Here is a 17,773-nt window from a genome sequence, read left to right as displayed (position 1 = left end):
GAGGTGTGCAACCTCTGCTTGTCCCCTGAACACGAATCCAGGGACTGTGAAGCCTGCGCGGCATTCTCCTCCCAAGTCGACGATTAGAAACCGTCGAGCCGGAAGACACGAGGTATCGAGAATGCAGTCACAGGCAATCCCAGAGCTGTTCGAGGACCAGCACCCCGAACAGGAGGAAGAAGAGGAGGACGAGGCGGGGTCAGAAGCGGACGAGTCCGACGTCGAGGAAATCGACGTTTATCAAACCGTGAGTGACTACGTCCCTTTACCAAAGAACCGACCCCGCACGGTGTCGACCCGCCTCTGAGCCCGGTCAGACAACCGAAAAAAGTTTAAGACGCCCCGCCTTCGGGCCCGGCAACGAAACCGAAACACTCGGTCTCCCACCATGGTGGATCCGAAAAACGGCCCACCTCGACATCGACACCGAAGCTCCATACAAAGGAAAGCTCGAGGTCGAAACATTCCATGTCGAAACCGAAACATGCTTCGACGTCGAAGACATCCTCGACACCGAAAATATCGGACTCGAATAAACTTTCGGTGCCGAAAACACAAATGGACAGTCAGAAGAAAAAGCACCTTTCGGAACCAAAAACTTCGGTACCGACACAGGAGCATCAAACAGATCCCAAACAAAAGACTTTGTTTATTGATCCACAAACTGGCAAGGTAGTGACAGAACTACCTAAAAAGAGGAAGAATGAACAGTTGGACGACAAAATTCCTCCTCCTAAGAAGAGAACAATGGGGACGAATACAACTCCTCCCCTTTCTCCACAACCTAGAGACACACCCTCTTCTCCTCTTCCTCACACTCGGCCAACTACTCCTTTCACACCACGCCCATCTACACCTATAACAGATGTATAAAGTGACACAGGAGAGGGAGAACATCCTAGGGATGATGAAGACACGGTCCCAGAGGATGCAGACCCATGGGAAGATTATAATGTAGGGTCAGATAATAACGACCCTGAACTGTATCCCTCAAAACCTTCACCACCTGATGATAATACAGGTTTTGCACAACTAATTAATAGGGCAGCAAAATACCACAAGGTAGAACTACATGCAGAACCTCAAATAGAGGATTTCCTGTTAGAAACACTACCTGCTGCACAAAGAACATCAACACTACCTGCTGCACAAAGAACATCAGGAACACTGCCAATGCTTAAGGGTCTCCTCAATCACACATCAGAAATATTCAAAGACCCGGTGAGGGCTAGGGTATTAAACCCAAGAATTGATAAAAAATATAAGGCAGCTCCAAAAGGCCCAATATTTATCAAGGGACAAATTCCTCTGGACTCACTAGTGGTCACAAACGCTCGTAAGAGAGCAAACTCTTTAACTACAGGAGAAGCTCCGCCTCCTGACAAAGAGTCTAAGCTAATAGATGCCTCCGGCAAGAGAGTAGCATCCCAAGCGGCAAACAGCTGGCGCATAGCTAATACGCAAGCGCTACTTGCACGGTATGACAGAGCTCACTATGATGAATTAGAAAAACTCATCATGCATCTCCCTAAAGAACATCAAAAGAAGGCAGAGCAACTCATACAAGAGGGAAAGATAATAACTAATACTTCCATTAAGTGCGCCCTAGATGCAACAGACACTGCAGCAAGATCCATAAACACAAGCATCATGCTAAGAAGACATGCATGGCTCAGAGTTTCAGGGTTCAAACAAGAGGTACAAACATCATTATTGAACCAACCTTTTGATGAGAAAACACTTTTCGGCTCAGGGACAGATGAGGCCTTAGAAAAGATGAAAAAAGATACGGAAACGGCTAAATCAATGGGAGCATTGCAACAGCCAACTCAAAGAGGTTCTTTTCGTAGGTCCACCTATAGAGGAGGATCCAAAAATACAGGTACAAGCCAGCAACCAACCTCTTTTACACTAACATCACCCAGAGGTAATTCTAGAGGCAGTTACAGAGGTAACAACAACAAGGGTAGAGGTCGCGGAAATAACAACAACCGCAACTTTCCAACCCCAAAGCAGTGACTTCATACAGCTCCCCCCAGACCATATAACACCGGTTGGGGGACGCCTATCACAGTTCCTACCTGTCTGGGAAAACATCACATCAGACAGGTGGGTGAGACAAATTATCCAACATGGTTATTGCCTGGAACTCACAGCTACCCCACCAAACATCCCTCCCAAACAGCGTCCAATGAGACCAGACCACCTAAAACTGTTAAAACAAGAAGTACTATCCCTACTAGAAAAGCATGCCATAGAGAAGGTTCCACAACACCAACCAGGAACAGGAGTATACTCCCTATTCTTCCTAATCCCCAAAAAAGACGGGTCTCTAAGGCCAATACTGGACCTCAGACCTCTCAATGCATACATCAATTCGGAACATTTCCACATGGTCACGCTCCAACAAGTACTTCCTTTACTGAAGAAAGGGGACTTTCTTTCTACACTGGATCTACAAGACGCTTACTTTCATATCCCTATTCACAAAGCCCACAGGAAATACCTCAGGTTTGTGGTAGATGGACAACATTATCAATTCAAAGTCCTTCCATTTGGGGTCACAACGGCACCAAGAGTGTTCACAAAATGCCTAGCAGTGGTTGCAGCTCACCTAAGAAGACAACAAATACATGTCTTCCCTTACTTGGACGACTGGCTAATAAAGGCCAAGTCACAAGAAGAATGTCTTCAGAACACACAAAAGACAATTCAGATGCTGCACCAGCTAGGGTTTACGGTGAACTACACAGTCCCACCTGCAATCAAGCAAGGTTCAACAATATCTAGGGGCTACTATAGACGCAGAAAAAGCCAAAGTATACCCCAATCCAGTCAGGATCCAAACAATGCTTACAGTCATTCAAAAATTTCAACCACAACACTCACTAACAGCGCAAGTGTTCATGCAGCTATTAGGGATGATGTCATCCTGCATACTGCTAATACCATATGCCAAACTACAAATGCGTCCGCTGCAAGAATGCTTAGCGACACAGTGGAATCAGGCTCAAGGACAGATTACAGATCTGGTGTTGGTAGACGACCGCACACACCGCTCTCTGCAGTGGTGGAACACAACAAACATTGCCAGGGGCGGTCGTTCCTAGAACCAATTCCACAGGTGATAACAGCGGACGCATCGCTCACTGGATGGGGAGCGCATATGGAGAAATATACAGTACAGGGAAGATGGAGTGTGCAGGAAAAAAGACTGCACATCAATCATCTGGAACTACTAGCAGTGTTTCTAGCATTGAAAGCCTTTCAAATGCACGTTATCAACAAAGCAGTCCTGATCAGAACAGACAACATGACAGCAATGTATTATATTCAAAAACAGGGGGGTCGCACTCGCTCCAACTATCCAGACTAGCGCAGGAAATCTGGAGATGGGCCATTCCTCAAAACATCTATCTATTAGCCGAACACCTACCAGGAGTTCAAAAAAAGATAGCAGACATCTTAAGCAGACAGTCAGAACAAATACACGAATGGGAACTGCACCACCAAATACTGCAGCCATTCTTCCAAAGATGGGGACAACCAGAGATAGATCTCTTTGCCACTCATCAGAACGCAACATGCCAAAGCTTCGCATCCAGGTACCCACACCACCTGTCGCAGGGCAATGCGTTATGGATAAATTGGTCCAACAAATTTGCATACGCTTTTCCCCCTCTCCCACTAATCCCATTAGTGGTCCGAAAGCTGCAACAACACTCAATGACCATGATACTAGTAGCACCCACGTGGGCACGACAGCCGTGGTTCACCACGCTCCTGCAACTCTCACAAGTGCCACACCAAAAGCTAAGAATTTTACCCATGCACCTTACACAGAACCATGGAGAAATAATGCACCCAGATCCCAAACAACTGAACCTAGCGATCTGGCTCCTGAAATCCTAGAATTTGGATACTTAGATCTACCCCCAAACTGTATGGAGATCATTAAGCAGGCGAGACGTCCCACCACCAGAGCATGCTACGCAGCGAAGTGGAAAAGGTTTGCTGTATACTGCACCAGTAGTAACATCAACCCTCTGGACGTATCAACAAAAGATATTATTTGCTATTTACTACACTTACAGCAATGTAATCTTGCGTACACATCTATCAGAGTACATCTAGCAGCTATAGCAGCGTACCTACAAAACAGGCAACACCTATCCCTTTTTAGAGTGCCAGCAATCAAAGCCTTCATGGAAGGCCTGAAAAGAGTCATTCCACCAAGATTACCACCTTCCCCGATCTGGAACCTCAACATAGTACTCACCAGACTAATGGGACCACCTTTCAAACCTATGCATAGGTGTGAAATACAATTCCTTACATGGAAGATGGCCTTCCTTATAGCCATTACTTCCCTCAGGAGTAAGCGAATTACAGGCATTGACAATACAAAAACCATTCCTACAGTTACACCAGAATAAAGTGGTTCTTAGAACAAACCCAAAGTTCTTGCCTAAAGTAATTTCAGCATTTCACATCAATCAACCAGTGGAACTACCAGTCTTTTTCCCAAAACCACAGACGGTAGCAGAAAGGGCCCTACATACATTAGATGTCAAAAGGGCAATATTGTACTACATAGAAAGGACACAAAATTTCAGGAAAACTAAACAACTATTTGTAGCATTTTCCCCAACACATAAGGGCAATCCTATCTCTAAAGCGGGCATTGCCAGATGGATTGTAAGATGTATACAAATATGTTACATAAAAGCAAAGAGAACATTAGCTGTTCCTCCTAGAGCTCATTCTACACGTAAGCTAGGAGCATCTATGGCATTCTTAGGAAACATTCCCCTAGATGACATATGCAGAGCAGCAACTTGGTCTACACCACATACCTTCACAAAACACTACTGTGTTGATGTGCAGGCTACACAACAAGCCAGAGTGGGCCAAGCTGTATTAAAAACTTTATTTCAAACAGTTGCGACAGACACGGGTGACCACCGCTAGGGAGGTAACTGCTGTATAATCTATTCATAAATGTACCATCTGCAGCCCATATGCCTCGAACGGAATATGCTACTTACCAGTATGCATCTGGTTCGAGGCATGTGGACTGCTGAATTCATATCTGTAGCATAGATCGCCGCCTAGTGTTGGGTCCGGATGATTGCACATTGTTGTCCTGGAAGAGTCTTCGAAGTATCACGAGATAGGTGGCTCCTCCCCTGGACTACAGTGCGCATGGGCATCGACTCCATCCTCAGATTGTTTTTTTCCGCCATTGGGTTCGGATGTAATTTCGTTATCTCCAGTTCGGAATCAACACATTTTTTCGAGGCCCGAAGGCCTTTTTCACACCGTCGGTATTGTTTGCTTTCGGTGCCCGGTTTTGTTCCGACTCGGAAAGTCGGATATCCAGGGAGTCGTGTGACTCTTCGGTGATCGAGGCCCGGTCGACGCAGCAAGACTTCGACGACGCGACATGGAACGGAGCCCGTTCAAGAAGTGTCCCGTGTGTGGATCGAAGTATCCACACATCGACGTCCACCCGGTGTGCAACAAGTGCCTGTCGCCGGACCATGATGAAGCCAGCTGTATGGCTTGTGCCAGGTTTCGTTCGAAGAAGACGATTCGGCACGTGGCGCGCCTCGAGGCCCGGCAGTCGGTCCCGGCACCGGTGGACATCTTCGACAACGAAGAAGCAAGCGAACAAGAGGTTTGGATACAGATTTCACCTCCAACGGTGGACATCGACTACGAAGCGGATGTCGAAGGCCAAGACGTAGAAGAAGTCGTCGACGAGGTAGGAGACGACAATGAGGCCTATGGGGCCATGGAAGATAGCTCAGAGGACGAGCTATGCCCCGTTCGAACAATTACAAAGGCTCAGGTCCTGGGATTGCCACATGGCCTTACCCAAGACCTTATACCAGCATCCACGGCCCCGCCTTCCGGCCCGGCTATGGACACTTTGGCGGAGCCGCCATTGTCGAAACCGAAACTGAAACCATCGGTGTCGACAACAACAAAGATGGTAGATGCGCCATCGAAACCGAAGGCATCTGCTCCCCCGTTGACGCAATCGTCTTCCGAGGTGTCGGGGCAATCGAAGCCGAAGAAAGCTATAGACCCCGTCAAGGTGCCGAAGGTGGTCAGGGCCGTCGAGCCGTCGAGCCGACAACCAAGAAGGCCGTCGACTCGAAGTCCAAAAAGGCCGTCGATCCAAAGTCAGGCAAGGGCGTCGAGCAGAAGACTGGGACCCCGAAGCCAGCTGTCAAGGCCGCCGATCCCAAACCGTCGACGTCTGCGGCCAAGGACGGAGGTCGTAGCGCCCCGTCCGCTTCCTTTACGAAGCAGGTCTCGGACTCCCTCAAGCGAATTAGGGACAAGGCTTCAGCGTCGGAACCAAAGACACCTTCCACCCCGAAGCAAGCTGTCCCGACGCCAAAGACTTCGACGCCGATCCTCTTCACATTGCGCCGAAGGCCTTCGCACCACGGTCCATACCACTCTGTGGTATCGAAGCCGACTCACCCGGATGGGAGCTTGAAGCATCGACCACCCTTACTAGAGGAGCAGTCGGAGCTTTTCATCGATGCCGACACCGGGAAGCTTACGCTTTACAAAAGGAAAATCACAGCATCGCAGCCTTTGGAGTCATTCACAATTCCTCTGAAGCGCAAAAGGCCTGCTCCAGAATCACCGGTCTTGGTTGAACCAATAGTTCCTCAGATTCCGGGACTTGCAACACCCTCACCCACCTACTCTGATGGAGAAGATGCTGGGGAGCAGGACGAGGAGTACAATTCTCCTGCCAACACAGAGCCTGATGAACAACAGGACTCATGGGTAGAGGCAGGTGACCAAGGGGATCAGCACACCGTCCATGACCCTCAGGTGTACAACGTCAAGACCTCTCCCACTGAGGATTCTGCGGCATTCAATGCCTTGATTGAGAGGGCAGCTAAAAACCACGACGTTGAAATGCATGCTGACCCTGTGGAGGTGGACTTCCTCTTCGACACTTTCTCAACTGCCGTAAAGACTCTTCCAATGCTGAAGGGGGTCCTTAAGCATGCTGCGGACATTTTTAAGGAACCCACACGGTCAAGGGTAGTCAACCCTAGAATTGAGAAAAAATACAGACCGGCACCTGGCGATCCTACCTACATCAAGGGCCTGTTGCCATTGGACTCTTTGGTATTTTCTAATGCCCGCAAAAGGGCGAATTCGCAGACCACCGGTGAAGCTCCTCCCCCAGACAAAAAATCTAAAGTGCTGGAGGCATCAGGAAAGAGAGTAGCAGCTCAGGCGGCCAATATCTGGCGTATCTCTAACACGCAGGCACTCTTGGCTAGATACGACAGGGCACACTATGACACACTAGAGACCCTGTTGCAACATCTACCAGATCAGTATAAAGAGGCAGGGGAGATGCTTATCCAGGAAGGGAAGCTCATCTCGAACGCTTCCATCAAATGTGCACTAGATGTTGCGGACACTGCAGCCAGGGCAATTAACACCAGTGTGATGCTGAGACGTCAAGCATGGCTTCGGATCTCCGGGTTTAAGCCGGAAATACAAACTACCATCCTTAACCAGCCGGTAAACCCTGACAGATTATTTGGTCCTGAGGTGGACACCACCCTGGAAAAAATAAAAAACGATACCGAGACTGCCAAGTCCATGGGGGCACTCCAATCCCAACAGTTTCGGGGGAGCACTTTTCGTCGCTCAGGCAATAGAGGTGTTTCCAGGGGCCAAATGTCACAGCAAACACAATTCAACAAAGGCGGGGCGCAATCCTCTTACACAAAGCAGAGTAGAGGTGGATACCGCGGCAACAGCACCAAGGGCAGAGGCAGGGGCAACAACAACTCCTGTTCCTCCGCCACCAACAAACAGTGACGCCCTGTCACTGCCCCCCGACCATTCCACACCTGTCGGGGGGAGACTCCAGCAGTTCCTGCCAGTCTGGAAATCCATCACCACAGACAGGTGGGTCAGGAAACTTATCCAGTTCGGCTATTGTTTGGAGCTAACATCCACTCCACCCAACATGCCACCAAGACACCGTCCTATGTCCACAGAGCATTTGCACTTATTGCAGCAGGAGGTTCTGGTCATGCTGCAAAAAGGCGCAATAGAGCTCGTGCCAGTGGAGGAAGAAGGCACAGGGGTGTATTCCCTGTACTACTTAATCCCAAAGAAGGACGGGTCCCTCAGACCTATTCTGGACCTAAGGCCCCTAAACATGTACATTCTCTCGGAACACTTCCACATGCTAACACTGCAGCAGGTTCTTCCATTGCTCAATCAGGGAGACTTCCTCACAACCTTGGATCTCAAGGATGCTTACTTTCACATCCAACTCCATCCATCCCACAGGAAATACCTCAGGTTCACCATTCAGAATCGGCATTACCAGTTCAAGGTCCTCCCCTTCGGAGTGACCACAGCGCCCAGGGTGTTCACAAAGTGCCTGGCGACGGTGGCGGCGCACCTCAGGAGACAAAACATCCATGTCTATCCTTATCTGGACGACTGGCTGGTTCAGGCAAAGTCAGCCCAGCAGTGCGCCGCCGATATGTCCCACACCATTCACCTTCTTCACGGTCTGGGCTTCTCACTAAACTATCCGAAGTCGCACCTTCAGCCAGCCCATGGGCGGCAGTACCTGGGCGCGACGATAGATACTTTGGCAGCCTCGGCTTAGCCAAATTCGGTGAGGATTGACAACATCCAGTCGCTAATCCAAAAGTTCAGACCACAACACTCACTTCCAGCGAGAGTGTTCATGCAGTTGATAGGCATGATGGCCTCCTGCATCTTCATAGTCCCGCAGCACGGTTGCATATGCGTCCGCTCCAAGAATGCTTGGCACATCAGTGGACTCAGGCTCAAGGACAGTTGAAGGACCTAGTGTTGGTGACCGGTCGGGCATTCAGCTCTCTGCATTGGTGGACTCCACACAACCTTTGCAAGGGCTGACCGTTCCAAGAGCCTGTGCCACAGATTATCCTGACAACGGACGCATCTCTCCAGGGATGGGGAGCTCATGTGCTCCACTACACGGTGCAGGGACTATGGACGACGCAGCACAGGAAGATGCACATCAACTACCTAGAACTGATGGCAATCTTCATGGCACTCAAGTTCTTCAAAGTACATCTGTGCAACAAAGTCGTGTTGATCCGGACGGACAACATGACGGCAATGTACTACATCCAAAAGCAGGGAGGCACACACTCTCCACAGTTGTCTCATCTGGCTCAGAGCATGTGGAAGTGGGCCATTCAGAGGAACATCTTCCTCATGGCGGAACACCTCCCGGGTAAGGACAATCAGATGGCGGATCTGCTCAGCAGGTACAGCCACCAAATGCACGAGTGGGAGTTACATCCATCAGTACTCCACCCGTACTTCCAGCAGTGGGGTCATCCAGAGATAGACCTGTTTGCCACAAGGGAAAACGCAAAATGCCAAAGCTTTGCCGCCAAGTTCCCTCACCCACAGTCGCAGGGCAATGCGATATGGATGAACTGGTCAGGCAGATTTGCGTACGCTTTTCCCCCAGCACCTCTCATACTGCTGGTGGCGCGAAAGCTAAAGCAACACTCGATGACGCTCATCCTGGTTGCTCCAACGTGGGCACGCCAACCATGGTACACCACGTTTCTAGAACTCTCCGTGGTACCGCATCAAAGGCTGCACCTCACACACAGGCTCTTGACGCAGAACCATGGCGACATTCAGCATCCAGATCCGCAACAGCTCAATCTGGCGATCTGGCTCCTGAGGTCTTGGAGTTTGGCTACCTTGATTTGCCTCCTGAATGCATGGATATCATCCGGGAGGCAAGAAAGCCCACTACCAGAGCTTGCTATGCAGCAAAATGGATGCGGTTTGTCATTTACTGTGCTGAACACAACATCAACCCGCTAGATGCATCAATTCCTAATATCATCTGCTATTTGTTACATCTTTACAAATGCAATCTAGCATATGCTTCCATTCGAATACACTTATCCGCCATAGCGGCTTATCTCCAAAACAGGCAGCATCTCTCTGTTTTCAGGGTGCCTGCCGTTAAAGCCTTCCTAGAAGGGCTGAAGCGGGTCATCCCTCCCAGGACCCCACCAGCTCCTGCGTGGAACCTCAATGTGGTCCTCACCAGGTTGATGGGCCCACCTTTTGAGCCTCTACATTCCTGTGAGATTCAGTTCTTAACATGGAAAGTGGCTTTTCTCATTGCCATTACGTCTCTACGGCGTGTTAGTAAGCTACAAGCACTCACGGTACAAGAGCCATTTAAATGCTTTAGGAGAGAGAGTCACAGCTGTGGAGGGGGAAGTCAGCGGATTGAACAGTAGGGTGGAAAGTAACAGGAAAGAACTATACACGCTGAGACAGGAGGGAAAATATGAGTGAGAAACTGGAATCTCTCGAAAATCAAGCAAGGAAAAATAATATAAGAATCTTAAACGTTCCAGAAAGTCAAGAAGGTACTGATATAAAGAAATTTATTGTAGGTCTTCTGGTGGAACACTTTCCATGAAGCGACGCTGCGACTTTGGAAGAAGACATACAGAGAGTCCACAGAGATCCGTTTGGAAAGGCCAAAGAGAGAAAAACACCCAGGAAGATTCTTATAAATTTCAAGACTTACACATTAAAACAAAAAAAGATCCTTGGCGAGGCTCTGAAAAAGGGACATTTTAGTAAAGGCTCATGGTCCTTCAAAATTAGATCTGATATGTCCAGAGCAGCTCAGGACAGACAATGGGAGTTGGGAAAACTCATGCCAGAATTACAATCATTTTGCAGCGTGAATCTTTCTGGATTCACTATGCTGTGCATTATTCCGCGGTCTTGTGGTTGGGTCCGGATTCGTAGTCTTTTCTTTGTTTTTTTTTTTTTTTCTCTTTGCCCAGGTGGGCGTCGGCGTCACACCCCCTTTGGGTGTATTTCCGGTGACGTCGGCATGCTTCCTGCGGAAGCTCCCACTCTTGGGCGCCATCTTCAGATTCTTTTTTTCCGCGGTCGGGTCTGGATCGTTCCCGTTTGGGCTCCAGACATTTTTGGAGAAAGAAGAAAGAAAATACAGAAAAGACGAGGAGAAGTCATCTGAAGACTCCAGGGGACTTCACCGACGAAAGACAAGCAAAGATAAGGCGTTTTCCATCCAGATCTTCGACGACCGTCGACGAACACGCGACCAGAGAGGCCCTGGACGCTCGAGGATGGACAACACGCCGTTCAAGTTCTGCCGTAACTGCCACCACAAGTACGCGCAGAAGGACCAGCACCCGGTATGCAACCTTTGCCTACCGGTGGACCACGAAAGCGGAGACTGCAACGCCTGTTCCGCCTTCACCCCGAAGACCCTTCGTGTGAGAGAGAGGCAGAGGGTAGCACACGCCGCCCTGCAGGGGAAGGCCCCGACCCCGTCGCTCTACGAGCTGGGGATGTCCTCCGAGGAAGAAGACAACGCTGCCGCCGAAGACGACAGCTACACGGTCGTAGAGACCGATTACACGAAGACTTCTGACAAGGTAGGAGACTCTTCGGCCCCCAAGAACCCGAGAGACTCTGAGTCTCGAAAAATCGAGGGCAAGACCCCGAAAGCGCCGACGCCAAAAAAGGCGGCGTCCGCGACTACTCCCAGGCCCAGCGGATCCTCAGAGAAGGAGTCCCCGGCGCCGAGAGCTGCTGATCAGCAGAAGACGTCGAAAATCGTCCCCGAAAAGGATCGATCGACGAGGGAGAAAGACCCGAAACTGTCGACGACGACCAGAGACCCGATATCCGGTTCGACGTCGAAAACTTCGACTCCGAGAGGCACGGCGACGAGCCATCCGTCGAAGAGAGCGGCGGAACCATCCGACGCGGAACACGCGGCCGAGATGGAAAAGAAAAGAAGGCGCCTCGAGGCAGAAATGGAGAACTTCATGCAGCGGAAAAAAGATTTCGACGCAAGGATGAAGGCCTTCACGATCCCTCACAAGACCAAGCCACCAGTGCTGGAGGCGGTCGAGGAGGAAGAAGAAGAGGTCGCCGAAGTCACCGAGCAAGACCAGGACGTCGAGGTGTTCGACGACCAGGAGGAGTACGAGAATCCCCACGAGAGCTACAGCTATGGGGAGGAAGATGAGGGCAGGACAGACACAGAGTCGGCGCCCTATGACCTTCAGGAGGTAGATTACATCGATGTCGACACCGACAGCCCGGAGGAGGTGGTCGACACCTACCCCTCGAGGCCCTCGCCGCCGGACGACATCGGGGCCTACAACGCGGTGATACAATCTGCCGCAGCAGCTTTCAAGCTCAAGCTCGACGAAGAGAAGCAGAAAGCAGACTTCCTTCTGGAAACATTGCTCCCAACACAAACGAGGAGCCAGTTCCTCCCGATGCTCGAGAGCGTCTTGGCTCAGGGGAAGGAAGCTTTCAGGGAGCCCGCAACATGCAAGGCAGTAACTCCCAGAACTGAGAAGAAGTACAAGCATGCCGCAAAGGACCCGGCCTACATTCAGGGCACGGTCTCCGCAGACTCCATTATCACGGCCACAGCAAGGAGGAGGGCTAACGTACCCACTACCTCGGGCCCGCCACCGGATAAAGAGAGCAAAAGGATGGATCTGGTGGGCAGAAGGATCGAACGGAATGCCGCGACCCACTGGCGCATGGCTAATTCCAACGCCCTGGTAAACAGACACATGTACCAAATCATGGAGGGACTGGGGCAGTTGGTGAAGGACTTGCCCCAGGATGCCAAGCAGAAAGCCGAAAAGCTAATTGAAGAGGGGAAGAATGCTGCAAATTCTTGCCTTAAGACGGCCCTGGATGGGGCAGACACCGCCAGCAGGCTCATGATGATGGGCGTCACGGAAAGGAGACACGCCTGGCTCAGGATATCCGGTTTCAAACCGGAGGTGCAACACAGCATCCTGAACACACCATTCAACGGCAGTACGCTTTTCGGACAAACAGTTGATGAGCAACTCAGCCAACTTAAGAAGGATAACGAAACAGCAAGATCCATGGGAGCATTGCAGTTCAGAGGGAACAAGAGGGGCACCCCGTCACGGAGGCCCGGCGGAAGAGGCGGAAACCAGCCAGGTACATCACACCAGGCTTTCCAGCAAACGCACCAGGCAGACTCGCAGGGTCAGCAGGGCCATCAGAAACAGCCCTGGCAGTACCAACAAAGAGGCCAGTCCTTTCGAGGGAGAAATGGACGGGGACAAAATAGAAGAGGGGGCCAGCAGCCCACCTCCAAGTGACTTCAAAAAAATCCGTGTGCCCACCCACAAAAAAGATCCCAGGGGGCAGCACGTACAGATGGGTCAAGACAAACTAGACACCTACGACCACAGGACACCAGTGGGAGGAAGATTAAGATTCCACCTCCAGGAGTGGAGAGGAATCACATCAGACAAATGGATCCTCAACATTATCCAATTCGGATACTGCATAGAGTTGGAGGCGAGGCCAACAAACAGAAAACCAAGAAGAAAGCCGCTAGCAAGCAAGCAGCTGCAGTGCCTTCAGGAAGAAGCAAAAGAACTCCTGCAGAAGCAGGCCATAGAAAGGGTACCCTTCAAGGAAAGAAACACAGGAGTATACTCAACATACTTCCTGGTACCAAAAGTAGACGAGACAATGAGGCCCATTCTCGATTTACGGTTCGTGAACAAATTCATAAGAACGCAAAAATTCAAAATGACCTCCCTGCAAGAGGTGCTCCCACAGTTGCAGACCGGGGACTTCATGGTCACTATAGACCTCAAAGACGCATACCTGCACATCCCAATGAACAGGAAGCACAAGCACATGCTCAGGTTCACCGTCGGAGAAAGCCACTACCAGTTCACGACACTGGCCTTCGGTCTAAAATCGGCACCAAGAGTTTTCACAAAGTGCCTCGCAGCAGTCGCAGCGCACCTAAGAAGGCAGGGAATACATGTATACCCTTACCTGGACGACTGGCTGGTGAAAGCAAACTCATACCAGAAATGCAAGCTGCACGCACATACAGTGACCAGCACGCTCATAAACCTGGGGTTCTCCATCCATTGGAAGAAATCATCAATGGAGCCGGAACAAGTGAAGATCTTCCTGGGAGCACAGATCAACACCTTACAGGGCAAGGTGTTCCCCAGCGAGAAGAGGGCGAGGGCGCTGGTGAAGGAAACTCGCCTCTACCGGAAGGGACAAGCTCGGACAGTGAGGACGGCGAGCAAGATCATGGGGATGATGGCATCATGCATCCACCTGGTACCGAATGTACGACTCCACATGAGACCCATTCAAGAATGGCTACAGGAGCAATGGTCACAAGCTACAGGCAGTTGGGAGGATCTAGTGGTTGTAACGCACGCAGTGCAGAAGGAGATGACATGGTGGACCATGGAGAACATAGCAAGGGGAAAGCCTCTAACGCCCCCAACGCCAACAGTGACCATCACCACAGACGCATCCCTGAAGGGATGGGGCGCTCACATGGAGGAGCTCAAGGTGAGGGGACTGTGGACACCGACGGATGCCACAAAGCACATCAATTACTTAGAATTGAAGACAATCTTCCTTGCACTGAAGGCCTTTCAAACAAGACTGTACAAGCACAGGGTATTGATACAAACAGACAACACCACTGCGATGTTCTACATCAACAAGCAGGGGGGCACACAGTCCGCACCGCTTTCAACGCTGGCGCAGGAGATATGGAGATGGGCCATCCCTCTCAAGATAGACCTGCTAGCCATACACCTACCAGGGAAGGACAACATACAAGCCGATTGGCTCAGCAGGCAGACATCGGCATCCCACGAGTGGGAGCTCAATGCTCAGGAGACAAGATACCTGTTCGACAGGTGGGGGACACCATCGGTGGACCTGTTTGCCACACGCCAGAATGCAAAATGCCAAAACTTCGCATCCAGGCAGCCCGAGGAGGGGACACTGGGGAATGCCCTATGGATAGATTGGTCAAGGACATTTGCCTACGCCTTTCCCCCGATACCACTGAGGCACAGAGTACTGAGCAAGTGCAGAGCGAGCAACATGACACTGATACTGGTCGCACCGCAGTGGGCGAGGCAGACCTGGTACTCGCAGATCATGGAGATGACACAGTGTGCACCCCACAGATTCAGCAGGAGGAAAGATCTACTGTCCATGCAGAACGGAGAGGTACTGCATCCAGAGCCAGAGAGCATGAGCCTAGTAGCGTGGCTCCTGAGGACATAGAGTTCGCACATTTGAGACTACCAGAAAGCACCCTGAGGGTACTTCGGGAGGCACGAAGGCCCAGCACCTCGAAAGTGCTACGTTGCGAAATGGAAAAGATTCACAATATGGTGCAGACAGGAAAGACTCCACAATAAGATGAAGAGGGACTCCACAGTGCTAAGGTACCTGACGCACTTACTGGAGAAGAACCTTAGCTCATCCTCGTTAAGAGTTCACTTGGCAGCGATAGTAGCCTACACAAGGGGAGAAACGTGCAGGAGCTTCTTCACATCACAGGTGGTGAAGAGATTCCTAGAAGGAGCGAAAAGGATCGCACCACCCAAGCGGGTGCCGCCACCTGCATGGAACTTGAACACAGTCCTAACGGAACTCATGAAAGAGCCCTTTGAACCACTTCACAAGGCCTCCCTAAAGATGCTAACTATGAAAACAGCCTTCCTGGTTGCGATAACGTCCTTACGCAGAGTAAGCGAGCTTCAAGCGCTGACGCTACAAGAACCATACATACAAATACACAACGATAGAGTTGTGATGAGGACTGACCCACACTTCATGCCGAAGGTGGTATCCAATTTTCACATGAACCAGTCTATACAGATACCGAGTTTTTTCCAAAAACCCACAACCAGCGCAGAGAGAGCTCTGCACACCCTGGACGCCAGAAGGGCAGTCATGCACTACATTGAAAGGACAAAGGGGCACAGGAAAACGAAACAGTTTTTTGTGTCCTTCGCAAACAGCTTCATGGGCAAAGCAGTAACCAAAAGGACCATTGCACGATGGATCGCACAAACAATCCAACTCTGCCACAAACGGGCAGGACAGGAACTGGCTGAGGGGACACGTGCCCACTCCACCAGGAAGAAGGGCGCTACAATAGCCTTCCTGGCTAACACACCCATAGAGGACATATGCCTGGCGGCAACATGGGCTTCGGTGCACACGTTCACGAAGCACTACTGTGTGGACATACAAATGAACAAGGAAGCTCAAGTGGGACAGAAGGTGCTACAGCACATATTCAACACCCAACGCTCATCTTCCACCCAGCCGCCACAGAGATGAGAAACCGCTACAAAATCTATGCACAGCATAGTGAATCCAGAAAGATTCACGCTGCAAAACGAATAGTTTTCTTACCTGTCGGTGTAGTTTTGCAGCTTGAAGATCTTTCTGGATTCACTAGCGAACCCACCCACCTCCGCCAGAAAGATGAGGCTGGAGAGAGAAGAGGTGGTTAACTAAAGAATAGACTTTGAAAATACAAAGCGGTAAATACAAACTAAGAAGAACATTGCCATTACTTCAGAAACGAAAGAAACACGGAAAAAAAGAACCCGAAGATGGCGCCCAAGAGTGGGAGCTTCCGCAGGAAGCATGCCGACGTCACCGGAAATACACCCAAAGGGGGTGTGACGCCGACGCCCACCTGGGCAAAGAGAAAAAAAAAAAAAAACAAAGAAAAGACTACGAATCCGGACCCAACCACAAGACCGCGGAATAATGCACAGCATAGTGAATCCAGAAAGATCTTCAAGCTGCAAAACTACACCGACAGGTAAGAAAACTATTCGTTAGGGGCTACAGTACAAATGAAATTCCCGCCCTCCCTACGAATCATGTGGCGCAACAAAATGAGGAACATCAGAGACCCTGAAGAAGTGAAAAATCTGCTCATTTTAATGAAAGACCATGTCCGAATGGAAAACCCTACGAGTTGAGATGGATTCAAAGGCCGAAAAAAAATGAATAACAAAATATTCGTAAATAATCGTGATTAGGTGACGGCGCAAAGTAATTAAAATAAACATTCCAGGTCTAGTTTCGAGGAGTCCAAAGGGGTTAAGATGGAAACCCCAAGAAAAGAAGGAGGCTTCCCCGGGGAGGGTAAGAGCAAAACACAAAATCAAAAAAGTAAAAAAACTCACAAAACAAAAAATGGGTGGGGAGCAAAATGGGGGGAAAAAAACAAAAAAATAATCCTCAATATTGAAAAACATTGGAAAAGAATGGAACATCAACAATTCACTACCAAAGCTATTGAAATCGGCAAACAAAAGATAATAAAAATAAGCAAAAATAATGGGAGACACCAGTAGAAGCATAAAAATATTATGCTGGAATGTTAATGGCATGAGAACGAAAAGTAGAAGGAACAAAATCCTAGAATATCTTAAGGCATCCGAAAGCGAAATTATTATTCTACAGGAGACACACCTATTGAAAGAGGAATGGGATCAGATAATGAAAAATCTAGGATGGGTGGATATGCATATTTGCACAAACCAAGGGTGCAACATCAAAGGAGTAGCCATTAAAAAAATCCTTAAATGCAATTATGGAATTTTCGGAAGTTGATAGTAAAGGAAGGTGGGCACTAGCAAGAATAAAATTGGGGAACACCGCTTTTACAATAGCAGGCTACTACGGCCCCAACCTTGATGACCCTGAACCCTTACAGAAATTGTATACACATCTGCTACTAACCAGCACTCCTGTAATTCTAGGAGGAGACTTTAATCTCATCTTAGACCCTAAAACTGATAGGTCTCCCCCA

The 17,773-nt window shown here is 49.7% G+C and overlaps 2 protein-coding genes across 2 annotated transcripts in view; both read left to right on the top strand.

Moving 5' to 3' along the window:
• EIF3C (eukaryotic translation initiation factor 3 subunit C) overlaps window positions 1–17,773 on the top strand; it is a 683,261-nt gene that overhangs the window by 338,501 nt on the left and 326,987 nt on the right. The gene's annotated exons all lie outside the window — the stretch shown is intronic.
• LOC144768551 (uncharacterized) lies at window positions 5,597–17,296 on the top strand. The gene is made up of 2 exons (XM_078652327.1): window positions 5,597–10,792; window positions 16,795–17,296. The coding sequence occupies exon 1, from the start codon at window positions 5,824–5,826 to the stop codon at window positions 7,870–7,872; it is 2,049 nt and encodes a 682-aa protein (XP_078508453.1). The 5' UTR covers window positions 5,597–5,823; the 3' UTR covers window positions 7,873–10,792; window positions 16,795–17,296.

Source organism: Lissotriton helveticus, chromosome 7 (genome assembly GCF_964261635.1).
Source record: "Lissotriton helveticus chromosome 7, aLisHel1.1, whole genome shotgun sequence".
NCBI lineage: Eukaryota > Metazoa > Chordata > Amphibia > Caudata > Salamandridae > Lissotriton > Lissotriton helveticus.
This window is presented reverse-complemented; position numbering and strand designations above follow the sequence as displayed.